Source organism: Macaca mulatta, chromosome 14 (assembly GCF_049350105.2).
Source record: "Macaca mulatta isolate MMU2019108-1 chromosome 14, T2T-MMU8v2.0, whole genome shotgun sequence".
NCBI classification, from domain to species: Eukaryota; Metazoa; Chordata; class Mammalia; order Primates; family Cercopithecidae; genus Macaca; species Macaca mulatta.
Window position 1 is genome coordinate 58,765,635 of NC_133419.1, and position 17,424 is coordinate 58,783,058.

Below are 17,424 nucleotides of genomic sequence, written 5' to 3' on the forward strand. Positions count from 1 at the left end.
CTATTGCATGCAGTTTAAACTCCAAAATCTTTAACATGCTGAAAAGGAATTCCTCTATGACCTGACCTCTGTCTACCTATCAAGCCATTTTTCACCTTTCTTTCCCATATTTACAACATTTCAGCAAATATCGGTGTTCTTGTACTTTTGAAATGTACCAAGTTCTTCCTCACCTGGGACTTCTGTGATCTTTTTCAGTCTAGAATGCAATTTTCCTACCTCTTAACCTAGTTGCAAAAATTAGCTTACATATTATCATCTAAGGAACCCCTAAAATATTATTTTGTTATTATTTGTTTGTTATTCCTTTTTCTTTCCCTCTGGGACAATTTTCACAACTTTTAATTTTATAAATATAAGACCATTTATTTAAATACTACCCAGTACATCTAGAACTTGCTTAAAGCCAAATGCAAGAATAAATACTTTACCTTTTTAAATTATCTATGAAATTTACAGCAACCCAATTGGATAAATTGCAATTGTATTGACATCTTTTGAAGACTCCTGCGAAGTTGATAATTTTCTATTATCTTTTCATGGTAATAAGTACAGTATTGTAAACTTTCTGAAAACTTTAAACCATTAAATTTTAAGTTTCTTAGTGTTATCTAGAATTCCTAAGCATATTCTTATGAATATTGTAACTATATGTAAGAGTATATTGATGTTTCAAGTAAGTAGGAGAAATAACATATTTTTCAATAAGTTATGTTAGGACAATAAGGCCGGCTATTGGAAAACAAACAAATACACAAACAAGAAAACCAAACATACCTCCTACCAGATAAATTCCACATTGCAAAAGATTTAAATATTAAACAATGAAAGTAAAGAAGTATTAATAGAAGTAATAAAAGAATATTTTTGTAGACCCAAGTTTGACACCTAAGCCCGAGGAATAAAATATTAACAAAAGCATAGTTAAGAGAGAAATAACAACGTGTTAGGCTATTCTTGGGTTTCTTTAAAGAAATAGATGAGACACGGTAATTTACAAAGAAAAGGAGTTTAACTGGCTGATGGTTTTGCAGGCTGTACAAGCATGATGATGCTGGCACCTGCTCAGCTTCTGGAGAGACCTCAGGGAGCTTTTACCCATGGTCAAAGGTGAAGCAGGAGCAGGCACATTGCATGGCTGGAGCAGACACAAGAGATGGGTGGGGTGGTATCACGCACTTTTAAACAACCAGATCTCATGAGACTTACTCACTATCATGAGGATAGCACAAAGCCCTAAGGAATCTACCCCTGTGACCCAAATACCTCCTACTAGGCCCTACCTCCAACATTGGGGATTATAATTCAACATGTGATTTAGAGGGATTTCAACATGACATTTAGAGAAAAATATGAGATTTGAGGGGTTAGGGGAGGAATAATATAGTTGGACAACATACAAACTATGTTATTTCTCCCCTGACCCCTCAAATCTCATGTTTTTCTCACATCACAAAATACAATCATGCCTTCTCAACAGTTCCCCAGAAGTCTCAATTCACTGTAGCATCACTCACATGTCCAAAGTCTCAAGTACAGAGTCTCATTTGGAGCTGATTTCCTTCCAGCCATGAACCTGTAAAATCAAAACAAATTATTTACTTTCAAGATACAATGGTGGTACAGGCAATTGGTAAATATTTCCACTCCAAAGGGCCAAAAGGAAGAGGCTACAGGCCCCATGCAAGTCTGAAACCCAGGGGGACAGTCATTAAATCTTAAAGCTCCAAAATAATCTCTTTTGATGCCATGTCCCACATCCAGGGCGCATTGGTGTGAGGGGTGGGCTCCCAAGGCTTTAGGCAGTTCTGTTTCTGTGCTTTTCCAGGTACAGGGTGCAGGATGCTGGTGGATCTATCCTTCTGGGGTCTGGTGGATGGTGACCCCCTTCCCACAGCTCCATTAGGGAATTCCCCAGTGAAGACTCTGTGTGGGGCCTCCAATCCCACATTTTCCTTCAACACTTCCCTAGTAGAGGTTCTCTGTGAGGGTTCTACCCCTGCAGCAGGATTCCTGGGTACCCAGGCTTTCTCGTATATCTTCTGAAATCTAGGTGGAGGTTGCCAAGTTTCTTTCACTCTTGTACTCTGTTTCTGCCAGCTTAACACCAAATGGAAGCCACCAACCCTTTTGGCCTGTGCCCTTTAGAGTGGTGGCCCAAGGGGTACCTTGGCCCCTTTGAGCCCCAGCTGGAACCAGAGCAGCCTGGATGTGGACAGCAGTATCCTGAGGCTGCACAGGGCAATGAGGCCCTGGTTCTGGCCCCCAAAACCATTCTTCCATCCTAGGTCTCTGGGCCTATGATGAGAGTGGTTGTCACAGAGGTATTTGAAATGCTTTCAAGACCTTTTCCCATTGTCTTGGTTAATAGCATTTGGCTTCATTTTTAGTTATGCAAATCTCTCTAGCAAATTGTTGCTCCAAAGTCTGCTTGGATTCTTCTCCTGAAAATGGGCTTTTATTTTCTACCACATGGCCAAGCTGTAAGTTTTCCAAACTTTTATATTCTGCTTCTCCTTGACATAAAATTCCAACTTTAAATCATTTATTTGCTCCCATATCTGACCATAGGTTGTTAGATGCAGCCAGATCACATCTGAACACTTTGTTGCTTAGAAATTTCCTCCACCAGATGCCCTAAATTATCACTCTTCAGTTCAAACTTCCACAGATCCCTAGGGCATGAACAGAATGCAGCCAAGATCTTTGCCAAGGCATAACACATGTGACTTTTGCTCCAGTTCCCAATAAGTTTCTCATTTCCATCTGAGACCTCAGCAGCCTGGCCTTCACCATCCATATCACTATTGGCATTTTGGTCACCATCATTTAAATGGTCTCTAAGAAGTTCCAAACCTTCCTTCATCTTTCTGTCTTTTTTGAGCCCCCCAAACTCCCCAACCTCTGCCCATTACCCAGTTCCAAAATTACTTCCATAGTTTCAGGTATCTTTATAGCAATGCCCCACTGCCACTACCAATTTTCTGTGTTAGGCAATTCTTGCATTGCTATAAAGAAATCCCTGAAAGTGGGCAATTTATAAAGAAAAAGTATTTAATTGACTCATGGTTCTGATGGCTGTAAAAGCATGGCACTGGCATCTGCTTGGCTTCTGGGGAGGAATAACCTGAATCTTACTTTGCTTAATTGTAAAATGAATTTACTTTTAGCAATTACCTCATCTAAATCCCTCATTGTTGATCAAATTATTCATTTCTGATGGCAATGATTGTGCTTTATGATATTTTGTATTTTCATGTCAACAATATATAAAAATTTAAAATTTAAAGGCACTAAGCAAATATAGGAGTCAGCTAAGATCCACTGTAAGCCTTGAAAAAAGCAGCATTATGATTGAGATTGTGTTTGTGAAATTTTGAAATTACTTTAACAAGGATTAAGAACTTGAAAATGAATCTGCAAGAGACAATTGGAAACAGCTCACTCTGCCTGGGAAGAATAGCCTAAGGAAGGAGTCTTTTAAGGCTATTGGGCTTATAAAGGAACATGTATGGGGATTAGTGACCCTCTTTTCTCTATCCATGCTAAATATCCACAAACATAAAAGCCAACACTTCCTTAGGAGCATGCAAAATGAAAAGAAGAGCAAGAATTATGTACTGGAAGTGTTATAGGGTTTTCTACTGAATGGTGTCAGAATTGTCCAAACCAAGATGATGGCCAAGATGACATTTGATAATTATCATTGTCTTGACCATTGTGTGTCCCCAAGGTCATATTACAAGTAGTTTCATATTGTCCACAATATATTCACATTTGTGCTCATTAGCAAAGTGAGTATCTCGAATGGTTTGGCCACAGAAGTGTCAAAGTGCCAATTGCACCAATAAGAAAAACAGTTTAAGTCTATGATGGGTAGGTAAAGGAATCTGGAAGATGATAATGACAGGTTTACATCAACACTGGGCTCTCTTCTCTCCACCAAGTTTTCCAATAGCCATTTCAATAGCTGAGTTTCATTCCAATAGATATGTGAAGAGAGGCAGAGAGGAGTCCCAAACATGAAACTAATTGTTATTCAGTAGAATTTAGCCTTACTTCCTAAGGTCTATGGGATACATTTTCTGAGGGCTAGGGTCTTGCAGACCATCCTGCTGAAGGCATTCTTCACCTCGTTATTTCTCAGGCTGTAGATAATGGGGTTCAACATGGGAGTCACAACAGTGTAGGACAATGATAGCAGCTTTTTGCTTTCAGGAGAATTATTTCATTTAGGCTGAAAATATGTGAGGTTTAATGATATATAGAAAAGAGAGACAACAAGGAGATGTGAGGATCACATAGAGAAGGCTTTATGTTTCCCTTTAGCTGATGGGATCTTGAGGATGGCAGCAGCAATGAGAGTGTAGGAACACAAGATCAGCAAGCAGGGGATCATGACCACCAGAATGGTTCCAGTGATGGTGTAGATCTCAAACAGTGCTGTGTCTACACAGACCAGCTTCAGCACAGGTGGGCTGTCACAGAAGAAGTGGTTCACCTTGTTGGTGCCACAGAATGGAAAGCTGAAGAGCCACGTGGTCTGCACAGTAGCTACAGGAAAGCCTGGGAACCAGGAAGCAGCAGCCAGTTTGGCCCGTGCCCTTTGGTTCATGATGACTGGGTAGTGCAAGGGACTTCAGATGTTCACATAGCGGTCATATGCCATGGTAGCCAGGACGAAGCATTCAGCCACCCCAAAGAAGAAAAAGAAATACATCTGAGTGGCACAGCCAAGGAGGGAGATGGTTGTGTCCTGGGCAAGCAGGGTCCCCAGCATTTTGGCCACAATGACTAGGTTGAAGCCAATCTCCAGGAAGGATAAGTGTCTGAGGAAGAAGTACATGGGGCTGTGTAGCATGGGGTCGGCTAGGGTAACCAGAATAATGAGGCTCTTTCCCATCAGAGTGACCAGGTAGATGGTTAGAAATGTCAGAAAGAGCAATGACTGTATTTCAGTAGGCAGGGAAGAGAAGCTCATGGGGATAAATTCACTTATTTCTGTCCGGTTTCCTGTAGCCATAAGTATAGGCATAAATCCCCAACTGTGGTCCTGGAGAGGAATTCTTGATTGGAAGTCAGATTTTCAATCTGTTTTTCAGATTTTCTCTTACTGTCAGTGATAGAGGCAAGGTCAGCACCTCAGCTGGAAGAGGAAGGGTCTTGTGTTGGCTAAGAATAAAGACGCAATAAAGAGTGGTCAGAGCCTAAGCACTGAAATGAGCCATAGGTCACCTTTCTCCTCTCTTTTATGTTCCATTTTTTTATCTTGTTAGCATATTTACTAAAACAAATCTGATCTTGTTCACACACACTCGTTTTCTTCTGCACCCTTAATTCTTTTGTAATAGGGTTAAGTGAAAGGGATCCTGAGGCAATGGAGCAAAGTAAGATGAGAAAACAGTAGAAAGTTTCTATTTATACCTGTTATATATTGGCCTTCATCAAAGACATATTGTTTTCATCTTCATCTGCTGTCAAAACTATTACTAATCTTTCTGTATGCATTTAGGGACTCCAGTTCCAAAACAATTGACAGGGTATGCAGTGAAAAATGTATATTGTATCATATTTTATTTTGAAGTTATTCTAAGTAGAAAAAATAGAGGTGAAGGGATGAGTGAGAATAATGTTTACAGGGTGTGGTTGTTTTAATGCACTTCCCCTCTCACTCAATGTAAGAATTGTAGACTACTTCAAATCACATAATACTTATTCTTTCTTGCCACATCAGACTATGGAAAACAATGTTAGCAGTTTCCTCTTTGGTCCAGCATATCTATAATTGACAACTGATTCTTAGTACCTACATAATCCACTGACTCTCAAAATTAAGATCTGAGAGGAGTATTATACTACAACTCTGTGGAAAGTGAGTGTGTCCAAGGAGATTCCCACTACTTCTCTTTCAAGAACAGGAAAATTGGAAAAAACAGATTTCCACAAAAAAAAAAAAAATCTATAAAAAATATAGGAAACATTAGAGTGAAGTTTCAAAGGAAAACATTCATGGATAAAAAGTTATGAAACAAGAGATATGATCTTAAATAATATGAAAGGAAACTCTGTATTTATTCAATTTCTATGACAGCACTGATGATACAATGATTGATTATTCACTGAAGCTTAGAATGTAATAGAGAAAATATTTAAATAATCAATTATAACACATCACAATGAAAGTCAAAATGCAGAAATATATAGTACCTTAAAGGGGCACAGGAACACATAACATAGTGTTTAAAGACTTTCTAGGCAACAGAGATGAAAATAAAGTTGGCTAAAATACAGGAACAGGCACCGCGGGAAGAGGGTGTTGGAGGCCGGCTACATGGAAGATGGGCAACTTTCCGACATGACTCAGATTCTGACATAAGGGCGGCACCCAGCGACAGGCCGCAGCAAGTGTGGAAAGTGCTAGGCGGGGACAGTGCTTATGAGGGCCTTCCAGAGCAGGGCAACTGCATGTGCACCAGTATCATGTTACCTAGTTGTTGAAAGTGTGGATTCAAGTGAAGAGAGTTTTTCTAATTCAGACGATGATAGCTGTCTTTGGAAGCGTAAGTGACAGAAATGTTTTAACCCTCCTCCCAAACCAGAGTCTTTTCAGTTTGGCCAAGATCAGTCAGAAACCACCTGTTTCTGGAGCAAAGAAGATTAATAATATGTGGGGTGCTGTACTGCAGGAACAGAATTAAGATTCAGTGGCCACTAAAGTTGGTATCTTGGGAATGGAGGGCGCTATTGACAGAAGCGGACAGTTTGAGACCTACGATTGTTTGCTTGCTAAGAAACTTAAGAGGGAATCTCAAGAGCATATAAAAGGACTAGACGAGAAACTAGCTGAATATATGCATGGTGGCAAAAAAAACAAAAAACAAACAAACAAACAAAAATGGGATCAAAGGAAGAGGAAAAGGGGCTAGGTCATCTCAAAAGGAAATGACCTGTAAAAGACAGGCTAGGGAACAGACTAGAACCAGAAATGAACTATAAAGGTCGATATGAGACTACAAAGGAAGATTCTCAAGAGAAAGTGGCTAATGAAATTTCATTCGGGTTACAGGAACCAAAGAAAGATCTGATGGCTCAAGTAGTGAGGATTATTGGGAACAAAAGGCAATTGAACATCTGATGGAAACTGCTGAAGTAGAACGAAATGTCCTCTTTATAATGAATGGTCGTCAAAGAACAATGGGTGGAGTTTTTCTGAATCTCTTGAAAAACACTCCTAGTATGAGCAAAGAACAAACTAAGGCTGTTTTCTACATTGAAAACCAAAAGGAATATGAAAATTAAAAAGCTGCTAGGAAGAGGAGAACACAATGAAAAAAATGAAATAAGCTATTAAAAGTCTAAATTTTCAAGATAATGATATATCATGAGAAACTTCTGCAAGTGGCATAAATGAGGCCCTGGTCTCTCTTGATGAGTCACAGGAAGGACATGGAGAAGCCAAGTTGGGCGTAGAGGAAGCCATTGAAGTTGATCGTTCTCATAATTTGGCCGTCTTTTAAGTACATGTTCAATAGTTTGAGGAATAAGCCTTTCTAAAATAACATTGTAATAAACAATTTTTACTAAAATTGCAATGTTTTGCACTGATTAACATGAGAATCTGGAGGAAAGATAATTGTTTTCGTGTTTTAAATAAAAACTAATATATGTGGCAAAAGGAATGCAATTGATAGAAACATTTAAATATATCTCATGTTTGACAAAATACTTAAGAGTATGTAGCATAGGATTTAATTTTTCAATCTGTTGCATGTGCTAATAATTGTATTACTAGCTAATAATCAGTTTTGTCCAGGTCATTATAACATATTATTCAAAAGTTTATTTGCCTTTTCTAATTTATCTTTGCAGTAAATTATGCTTTGGCTTTAAAACATTCCATTAAAAGATCAGAATGAGACATATAAATTATTAAACTGTTACAAATGCATTCAAATTTGTTTTTTCTGTGTTCCAAGAACTTAGGCAATTTTAATGATAAAGACTAAAATTAAAAGAGGTTTATACTGATGACTCTTCCCACTTATTTGTTTGTCCAGAGATAAATAAATGTCAGAAGTTTTTCAAAGATCTATTTGTACCTTTTTTTTTTCTTTTTTTTTTTGAGATAGAGACTCGGTCTGTTGCCCAGGCTGGAGTGCAGCGGCACAGTCTTGGCTCGCTGCAACTTCTGCCCACCAAGTTTAAGCGATCTCATGCCTCAGCCTCCGAGGTAGCTGGGATCACAGGTGTCCCACCATGCCTGGCTAATTTTTGTGTTTTTAATAGAGACAGGGTTTTGCCATGTTGGCCAGGCTGGTCTAGAACTCCTGGCCTCGGGTGATCCACCCGCCTCGGCCTCCCAAAGTGCTGGGATTATAGTCGTGAGCCACCACAACCGGTCTATTTGTTCTTAAATTTTACGTGTTCTTTGACTTATTAATTAACTTGGTCATAAACTAAATGTGATCTACACCTGTGTATTACCACATACATTAAAAAAATTCCCAGGTCAGGTGTGGTGGCTCACACCTGTAATCTCAACATTTTGAGAGGCTGAGATGGGAGGATCACTTGAGCCCAGGAGTTCGAGATCAACCTGGACAACATAGCAAGACCTTGCCTCTAATTAAAAAAAAAAAAAAAAAAATCCCAGTGGCAGCCTGCCTAAGACTGTTTTACCTTATGTTAAGGAAATTGTATATTTAAAATGTTACATGTGCATAAAATTTTAAATTACTCATTTTTATTAATGAAAATAAAGGTAGCTTATTTTAGACATTCCAAGAGTTAACTATAGTTTACAAAACATATTAAGCAAAAATATGCTTAATACATTAAGCAAAAATTTTGTATATTAAGCAAAAATGTAAAATTCAGTAATTATAAACTATTCCTTACAAACAACATACTTGAAATCTTTCAGTATTTCCTGAAAATATGGTCATTGAAGTTGGATCTAAGAGGAAAATGGTTATTGGTTGCTTTTTATTTATAAAGAATGCAAAAATAAAATTAGATTTTGGGCAGTCCTTAAAAAAATGTAGGCACAAACAGGGTGCTATGTGTAATTAGGAAAATATTGTAATGAAAGTGAACTGCAATAGCAAAAACAAAATTTTTACTGAGAACAGTAAAGCTTGGATTTGACTCTGACTCTGCCTAAAATAGAAAATTTACGTGGAAAGGCTTGAAGTGCTCTCCCATAAGATGCAGAAAATGGAGAAATAGATGAAAATGAGATAAAACTTAAAAAAGCAGAAAACAATGTAACAAATAATTAATGTCCCTGAAAAACTGAGCCAAACAAATGGAGCTGGAATAATAAATAGTAAGAAAGATAATGAAGATGTTATTAAGCAAACAAATCAATTAGATAATAGCAAGAACTCATGAAGTAACAGGCAAAATCAAAGAATGACTAACAACCAGTGTGCCCCCGTGAACAATATGGTTTTCAAGAATATATTAAAAACATTGCAGAATCTATGCAGAAAAAAATTATTTCTTTAATACTTATCACACTGAAATTGGACTGCTCTGTGGCACTAACAAGTGAAAAAAGAAACAAAATTTATAATTGTGAGGAAAATATTGGAGATTTTAGCAACTGTAATTGCTCAAGCTCTCTTTTTCTCCCTCTCTCTCTCTCACACACACATTCACATAAACACACACACACACAAACCTATACAATTTTGAATAAAATGAAAGGATCAATGATATTGGTAAACACAGCATATCAATTAGAAACTACTGTTTTATTATAAGACATTCTAGACTTTTGTACTTCAGAATAAACAGAGTGAAGTCATGGGAGATAGGAACATAACAATTTAAACTAATGGGACATATCTAAGCTATCAAAGGAGATGGCCCTCTTCCGAAAAAAAAAAAGTAAGTAATAGGAGAAACGTAAACATCTGTAAACTGTACTACCAACAACATAAAATAAAATACTATTGAATAGGTAGTCATAAACCTGTTCAATATGCTGTAAGAAAAATACACCTGGAAATAAAAAAATGTCATAAGGAAATTAAAAGACTGTGAAAACCAGTCTTGGATACTGAAGGAAACTGAATTAAGAGAATGTTTGAGAAATTGAGGAATACTATGAAATGATAAAAATTATAGAATAAATTAAAAATTCCGGAAATAAAAATAGATAAATTTCTAGGAACATAGAATGGCAGATCAAAGTAGAGAAATGATAGACAAAATGCTAGCAAAAAGTAAAAATTATTGAGCTAATAATTTTAAACTTAAAGTAGTTCTTACTATACAAAAAATGTATGGAAATATACTCACTCATATCTTTTTCTTTTCTCATTAAACTTTTTTAATGGGGCTCAAAATTCTGTGACAAATTTTTGGTCAAGTTGTTTCCATTAAAAAGTACTGATTTTAAAATTACTGAGTTACTAATAACTTAAAACTGCCACACGCAAAAAAGAAAACCAGAGTGGTCCACAAAACATTCTCCTTTCCTTCTGAAGGTTTTACGATGCGTTGTTATCATTAACCAGTCTTTTGCTACTAAACTTAAATGGCCAATTGAAACAAACAGTTCTGAGACCGTTCTTCCACCACTGATTAGGAATGGGGTGGCAGGTATTAGGGATAATATTCATTTAGCCTTCTGAGCTTTCTGGACAGACTTGGTGACCTTGCCAGCTCCAGCAGCCTTCTTGTCCACTGCTTTGATGACACCCACCGCAACTGTCTGCCTCATATCACGAACAGCAAAGCGACCCAAAGTTGGATAGTCTGAGAAGCTCTCAACACACATGGGCTTGCCAAGAACCATATCAACAATGGCAGCATCACCAGACTTCAAGAATTTAGGGCCATTTTCCAGTTTTTTTACCGGAACGGCGATCAATTTTTCCTTCAGCTCAGCAAACTTGCATGCAATGTGAGCCATGTGGCAATCCAATACAGGGGCATAGCCAGCACTTATTTGGCCTGGATGGTTCAGGATAATCACCTGAACAGTGAAGCCAGCTGCTTCCATTAGTGGGTCATTTTTGCTGTCACCAGCAACGTTGCCACGACGAACATCTTTGACAGACACATTCTTGACATTGAAGCCCACATTGTCCCCAGGAAGAGCTTCACTCAAAGCTTCATGGTGCATTTTGACAGATTTTACTTTGGTTGTAACGTTGACTGGAGCAAAGGTGACCACCATACCGGGTTTGAGAACACCAGTCTCCACTTGGCCAACAGGAGCAGTACCAATACCACCAATTTTGTAGACATCCTGGAGAGGCAGGTGCAAGGGCTTGTCAGTTGGACGAGTTGGTGGTAGGATACAGTCCAGAGCCTCAAGCAGCGTGGTTCCACTGGCATTGCCATCCTTACGGGTGACCTTCCATCCCTTGAACCAAGGTATGTTAGCACTTGGCTCCAGCATGTTGTCACCATTCCAACCAGAAATTGGCACAAATGCTACTGTGTCGGGGTTGTAGCCAATTTTCTTAATGTAAGTGCTGACTTCCTTAACAATTTCCTCATATCTCTTCTGGCTGTAGGGTGGTTCAGTGGAATCCATTTTGTTAACACCAACAATTAGTTGTTTCACACCCAGCGTGTAAGCCAGAAGAGCATGCTCTCAGGTCTGCCCATTCTTGGAGATACCAGCTTCAAATTCACCAACACCAGCAGCAACAATCAGGACGGCACAGTCAGCCTGAGATGTCCCTGTAATCATGTTTTTGATGAAGTCTCTGTGTCCTGGGGCATCAACGATAGTCACATAATACTTGCTGGTCTCAAATTTCCACAAGGAGATATCAATGGTGATACCACGTTCCCGCTCAGCTTTCAGTTTATCCAAGACCCAGGCATACTTGAAGAAGCGCTTTCCCATCTCAGCAGCCTCCTTCTCAAAATTTTCAATGGTTCTTTTGTCGATGCCACCGCATTTGTAAATCAGATGGCCAGTAGTGGTGGACTTGCCCGAATCTACGTGTCCAATGACGACAATGTTGATATGAGTCTTTTCCTTTCCCATTTTGGCTTTTAGGGGTAGTTTTCACGACACCTGTGTTCTGGCGGCAAACCCGTTGCAAAAAAAGATACTCACTCATATCTTAATCATTGTTCTAGTTTCTTTTTAACTTTGAGGGTAGAGAAAGCTTTAAGTTTGCAGATAGAAAAGAAATAAAAAAGAAAACTCAAACCCACAAAGCCACACAAGTCACAATCAAAACACCTTTTAGGCTATATACCAAAAAAAAAAAAAAAAAAAGATAAAAGAATTCAGAAGAACGATAGATTTCTGCTGAACACACATATGACAAAATATAGTAGATTCAGGTTTGTATGAATTCGAATGAGAATAATTTTATCTTATCACATAAGAAACAATAAAAATGAATTAAATTGCTCTTCAAATCAACTTAGGAAACGAAATAGACACAGAAAGAGAAAACAGAATTAAAAGCAGAAATTAATTTCAAAAAGTTAAAACTGATAAATCTGAGATTTGGCCATTCAAAATATTAAGTAAAAAATTGTTGGAAAATCTAATGAAGAAATAATAGAGAAAACAAAAGTATGTAATTTAGGAATAAAATATGTAAAATAATCTCAGATATGGAATGAAACTTTAAAAATTATAAGCAAATACTACTACATTAATAAATGTCTGATTTTTAAAATGAAATAGCTTTCTAGTAGTAGGTGAAGTTTAGCCTTGAATAAAACAGGTAAAAATGAGTGGTTTGAAGTAATTTTATCAAAAGATTGTAATGCAAATGCTCATTAACCAGGATAAAATGAATGAGGTAATTTATTCCTTCAGAGAACAGATAAATCTTGTGATTTATCTTTAGATGAACTGTTTCAGGACAAAGAAAAAGATGCAGTGTTTTCCAATTAATATTATGACAATTACCTATACCTGTTTTCAAAGCAGCAAATATAATATACACACAAATAAGCCAAAAGACCAATCTGACTTGTGAATATAAATGCAAAATTAAGAAATAAAATGCAATCATTTTAAACCCAAAACATATATAGTTACATACATATATAGTATGGCCAAATAGGATTTATTATAGGAATACAAATATGATTTGTAATTAAGAAATAATCAAATATAATTTATCTCATCAACATTTCAATAAAAAAAGTTAACCTCATTAAATCCTAAAACTGTTTGAAAGTTCAACATTTATCTCTAAAAAAAAATCCAACACAGCAAAGTTTTATAACTTTTGAAGAGAAAACTTTCTTAATGAATCCTGAATATTATATAAACAGTAGCCAATTCTGAGATTAGTAGTATAATAATAGAGCAATGGTTCTGAGAATTTGGGGACTATGGAACACTTTTACAATCTGACAGCAATTATGAACTCTTTCTCCTCCCAAATGTACATATGTGTGAAATTTTGCATATAATTTTTGGGGGTTTATAGATATTCTGAAGATCATAGATATTGTTGAAATTCTAATGCCACTATTGGTTTAAAAATTCTGGCCAAAATAATATGATGAGAATAATAAACAAGGCATCAACATTGGAAAAGAAAACAGAAGGACTGGGCATGGTGGCTCACCCCTGTAATCCTAGCACTTTGGGAGGCTGAGGCAGGTGGATTGCCTGAGCTCAGGAGTTCAAAACCAGCCTGGGCAACACGGTAAAATCCGTCTCTACTGAAAATACAAAAAAATTAGCCAGGCGTGGCGGCATGAGCCTGCAGTCCCAGGTACTCGGGAGGCTGAGGCAGGAGAATTGCTTGAATCCGGGAGGAGGAGGTTGCAGTGAGCCAAGATCGTGCCACTGCACAGCCTGGGCGACAGAGCAAGGCTCCGTCTCCAAGAAAAGAAAAAAAAAGGAATAGACAATTATCATTACTTTCAGAAGAAAAGTTGTTCAATGACAGAAAACTAACTTGTTCAATGAGTTGACTAATCATACAATGTATTTTAAGAATTAATATTTTTCTTGTATGCAAGGAAAAAGCAGTTGCAAAATAAATTTCATGTTATCAATAAAAAAAATTTTGAAATAAATGTATCAGGAAATAATTAGTATCCTATTTAAAATAATCAAAACCCTTATGAAATGTAATAATCTAATCTTGAACAAATTTCGTGTCATATTGTGTTTATGACTAGAGAAATAGTTTTATGAAAATATAAATTTTTGTCAAATTATTAAAACTTTAAAGTAATTGCAAAATAAAAAAATTCTATGTTTGTGACCATATGTAAAAATACTTTGGAACATTATTTTATAGTTTATCACATTATTTATAACATGAAAATATTTTATAATATCTCTACACATGCTTTAAGTATACTATATTTGTATTAGACAAGACATGGAAACATAATGAAGGCCAAAAATAGTATATATACAAGAAAAATACAATAAAGAGCTCTGGAGCAATGCAAAAACAAGCCCAATTAAACTCTCACCATTTATCATAAATAATTACATTCAATATAGATGATGATTTAGATGTTGAAATTAAGCTCTAGTTGAGTGTGAAGAAAATATGTTTATATTTTTTTACATATGTTTGTGGTCTTTCTAAATTTCTAACAAAATTCCTGAAGAAAAAAGATGATTGATTAGCCCAAGTAAAAATTAAATGATTTTAAACGTAAAAATACAAAATTAAAAAAGAAATAACATTAAAATAAGAAAATGTCTTAAGATATATGGCAAAAGATTCCCACAGATTTTCAAAGAGTAGAAATTTAGGTAGAGGGGGCATAAAAGCCAACATAGATCAGTGGAAATGAGAAACCAGAAATAAATTCGCACATACACGGTCAACTGATGTTCAACAAGTGTTCCAAGAACACATAATCGAGAAAAGGGTAATCTTTTTAACAAATGATTTTGGAAAAACTGAATATTCATATGCAAAACCATGAAATTTTCTTTTACCTTTTATTATACCACACACAATAATCAACTCAAAATGAATTAAAAATGTAAATGTAAGAACTGAAACTCCCCAGTGCTTTGGGTGGTCAAGGCAGGCAGATCACCTGAGGCCAGGAGTTCAAGACCAGCCTGGCCAATATGGCAAAACCCTGTCTCTCCTAAATACACAAAAATTAGCCAGGTGTGGTAGCATACGCCTGTAATCCCAGCTATTTGGAAGGCTGAGCCAGGAGAATCGCTTGAACCTGGGAGGCAGAGGTTGTGGTGAGCCGAGATTGCCCCATTGAACACCAGCCTGGGCAGCAAGAATGAAACTTAATCTCAAAAAAAAAAAAAAAAAAAAAAAAAAGAACTGAAACTACAAAACTCCTGGAAAAAAACATAGAGAAATAGCTTTATGACATTGGGTCTTGTAACAATTTTTTGGATATGGCACCAAAAGCACAAACAATAAAAGCAAAATTAAGCAAGTGGGACATCAAGCTAAAAAGCTTCTATGTAGCAAAGTCAATAGAGTAAAGAGACAACCTACAGAATGTAAGTAAATATTTGCAAAACATGTATCTGAAAAGAGGTTAATATCCAAAATATATAATAAATGCCTACAACTCAGTAGCCAAGAAAATAAGTAAGCTGATTTTAAAATGGACAGAAGACTTGAATCAATATTTCTTTAAGAAGACATACAAATGGCCAACAGGCAATGAAAAGATGTTCAACATCAGTAGTCATCAGGGAAATGCCAATCCAAACCAGAGTGAGTTATCACCTCACACCTGTCAGGATGGCTATTATCAAATAAATAAACCCACAGGCAAAAACAAAGAAACAAAACAAAGCAAGTTTTAGCAAAGATGTAGAGACATTTGAACTCTTGTGCACTGTTGGTGGGAATGTAACATGTTGCAGCCACCGCGGAAAAAAAACTATGGAGGATCCTCTAGAAATTAAAAATAGACCCAACAATCCTGCTTCTGGGAATATATCCAAGGGAACTGATATCAGGATTTTGAAGTGATATGTGCACTCCCATGCTCACTGCAACATTGTTCACAATAGCCAAGATATGAAAACAACCTAAACATTCACCGACAGATTAGTGAATAAAGAAAATGTGCTATATAACTACAATGGAATATTATTTAGCCTTAAAAGAAGAAATTCTGCTATATGCAACAATAAATATGGAGAGGATTATACTAGGTGAAACAAGCCAGTCATTGAAGGACAGTGCATGATTCCACTTATATGAGGTATCTAAAATAATCCAACTTACAGAAAATGAATGTAGAGTGGTGCATATTAGGTTCTGGGGAGAGGGTAAAAGTCAGGAGTTGCTTTCAAAGGGTATAAAGTTTCGGTTCGGCAAGATGAATAAGTTCTAGACATCTGCTGTACAACATGGTACCTATAGTTAACAATACACTACTGTGTACTCAAAATTTTTTGAAGTGAGTAGATCCATGTTTTAAGTGTTCTTTACACACACACATACACACAAGCAAAAGGCACAATGATTTCACATATAAACGTGTTCAATGTTACATCATTATAGTGTCAAAATTGTGTCAATAATCTACAAATGATTGGGTCAATTATGACCCAAGCATTTAAGGAAATGTCATGTAAACATATAAGTCATTTTTAAAGAACATTACCACTATTGAATAATACTCACCATATAATAGTAAATGGAAAAAAGCACAAAAATACATATGATTTACATGTAAAATTCCAAACTCATCAATATGTGCATAGCAATATGCAAATTTTTAGCAATAGTCACTTTCAAGTGGTAGGAAGAGAGATGGGACTATCTCCTTAATTTTGCTTCCTGGGGTTTCAAGCATTCTACAATGAGCTACACATATTATATAGCAGTAATAAAAGCAGTAATAATAAAAATAAAAATTATGACTTCATGTTGGTAGCATTTGCCTAATACATAATAGAATTATGTTATATATGTTACTTTTTCCTTTTTCACATTCTTTTTACGATAATTGTGTGATCTAGACCGTATTATTATCTTCCCCTTATTGCCACCCAATGAACTGAAGTTTAGATACATTATGTAATTTTTTAAAGAATTTGATAACTTGTTTACATGGGCAGTAAAAGGCAGAGTCTGCACTGAAAACCATAATCAGAAAAAACATAATAAAAGCAACACCTGGATTTTTAGCAAGATATGCAATATGAATACAACATATTCCTTAGGTCTCATTTTTTTGTCCCTTTGTCATTCAGGTACCTAAATCTTCACCAATGCTGAGGATAAATGTATTTGTTTGTTATTGAACAAATTACTTCTTTTCATTATTCTATACCAGGAGTTGGAAAAGTTTTTCTGTAAAAGGCCAGACATAAAATATTTCATGCTTGTGGACCATGTGATCTCTGTCATAACTATTCAATACCTAGACACACACACACACACACACACACACACACACACAAATAAATAATATATACGATACTTAACATATATAATATAGGTATACAAATAT

General features: G+C 36.3%; 2 protein-coding genes and 2 pseudogenes across 3 annotated transcripts; 1 reads left to right on the plus strand and 3 right to left on the minus strand.

Moving 5' to 3' along the window:
• Window positions 1–4,069: 4,069 nt before the first annotated feature.
• LOC708920 (olfactory receptor 10A5) lies at window positions 4,070–5,032 on the minus strand. The gene is given in 1 exon segment (XM_077964757.1): window positions 4,070–5,032. A coding segment is annotated over 1 exon segment (954 nt). The 5' UTR covers window positions 5,024–5,032.
• Window positions 5,033–6,104: 1,072 nt separating this feature from the next.
• Window positions 6,105–7,351, plus strand: LOC100428343 (phosphorylated adapter RNA export protein-like; annotated as a pseudogene).
• Window positions 7,352–10,426: 3,075 nt separating this feature from the next.
• Window positions 10,427–12,072, minus strand: LOC709017 (putative elongation factor 1-alpha-like 3 pseudogene; annotated as a pseudogene). Its single transcript, XR_013404542.1, has one exon. The product of XR_013404542.1 is annotated as a putative elongation factor 1-alpha-like 3 pseudogene (transcript).
• Window positions 10,650–12,072, minus strand: LOC114672345 (elongation factor 1-alpha 1-like). The gene has a single exon (XM_077964870.1). The coding sequence runs from the start codon at window positions 12,014–12,016 to the stop codon at window positions 11,615–11,617; it is 402 nt and encodes a 133-aa protein (XP_077820996.1). The 5' UTR covers window positions 12,017–12,072; the 3' UTR covers window positions 10,650–11,614.
• Window positions 12,073–17,424: the final 5,352 nt, after the last annotated feature.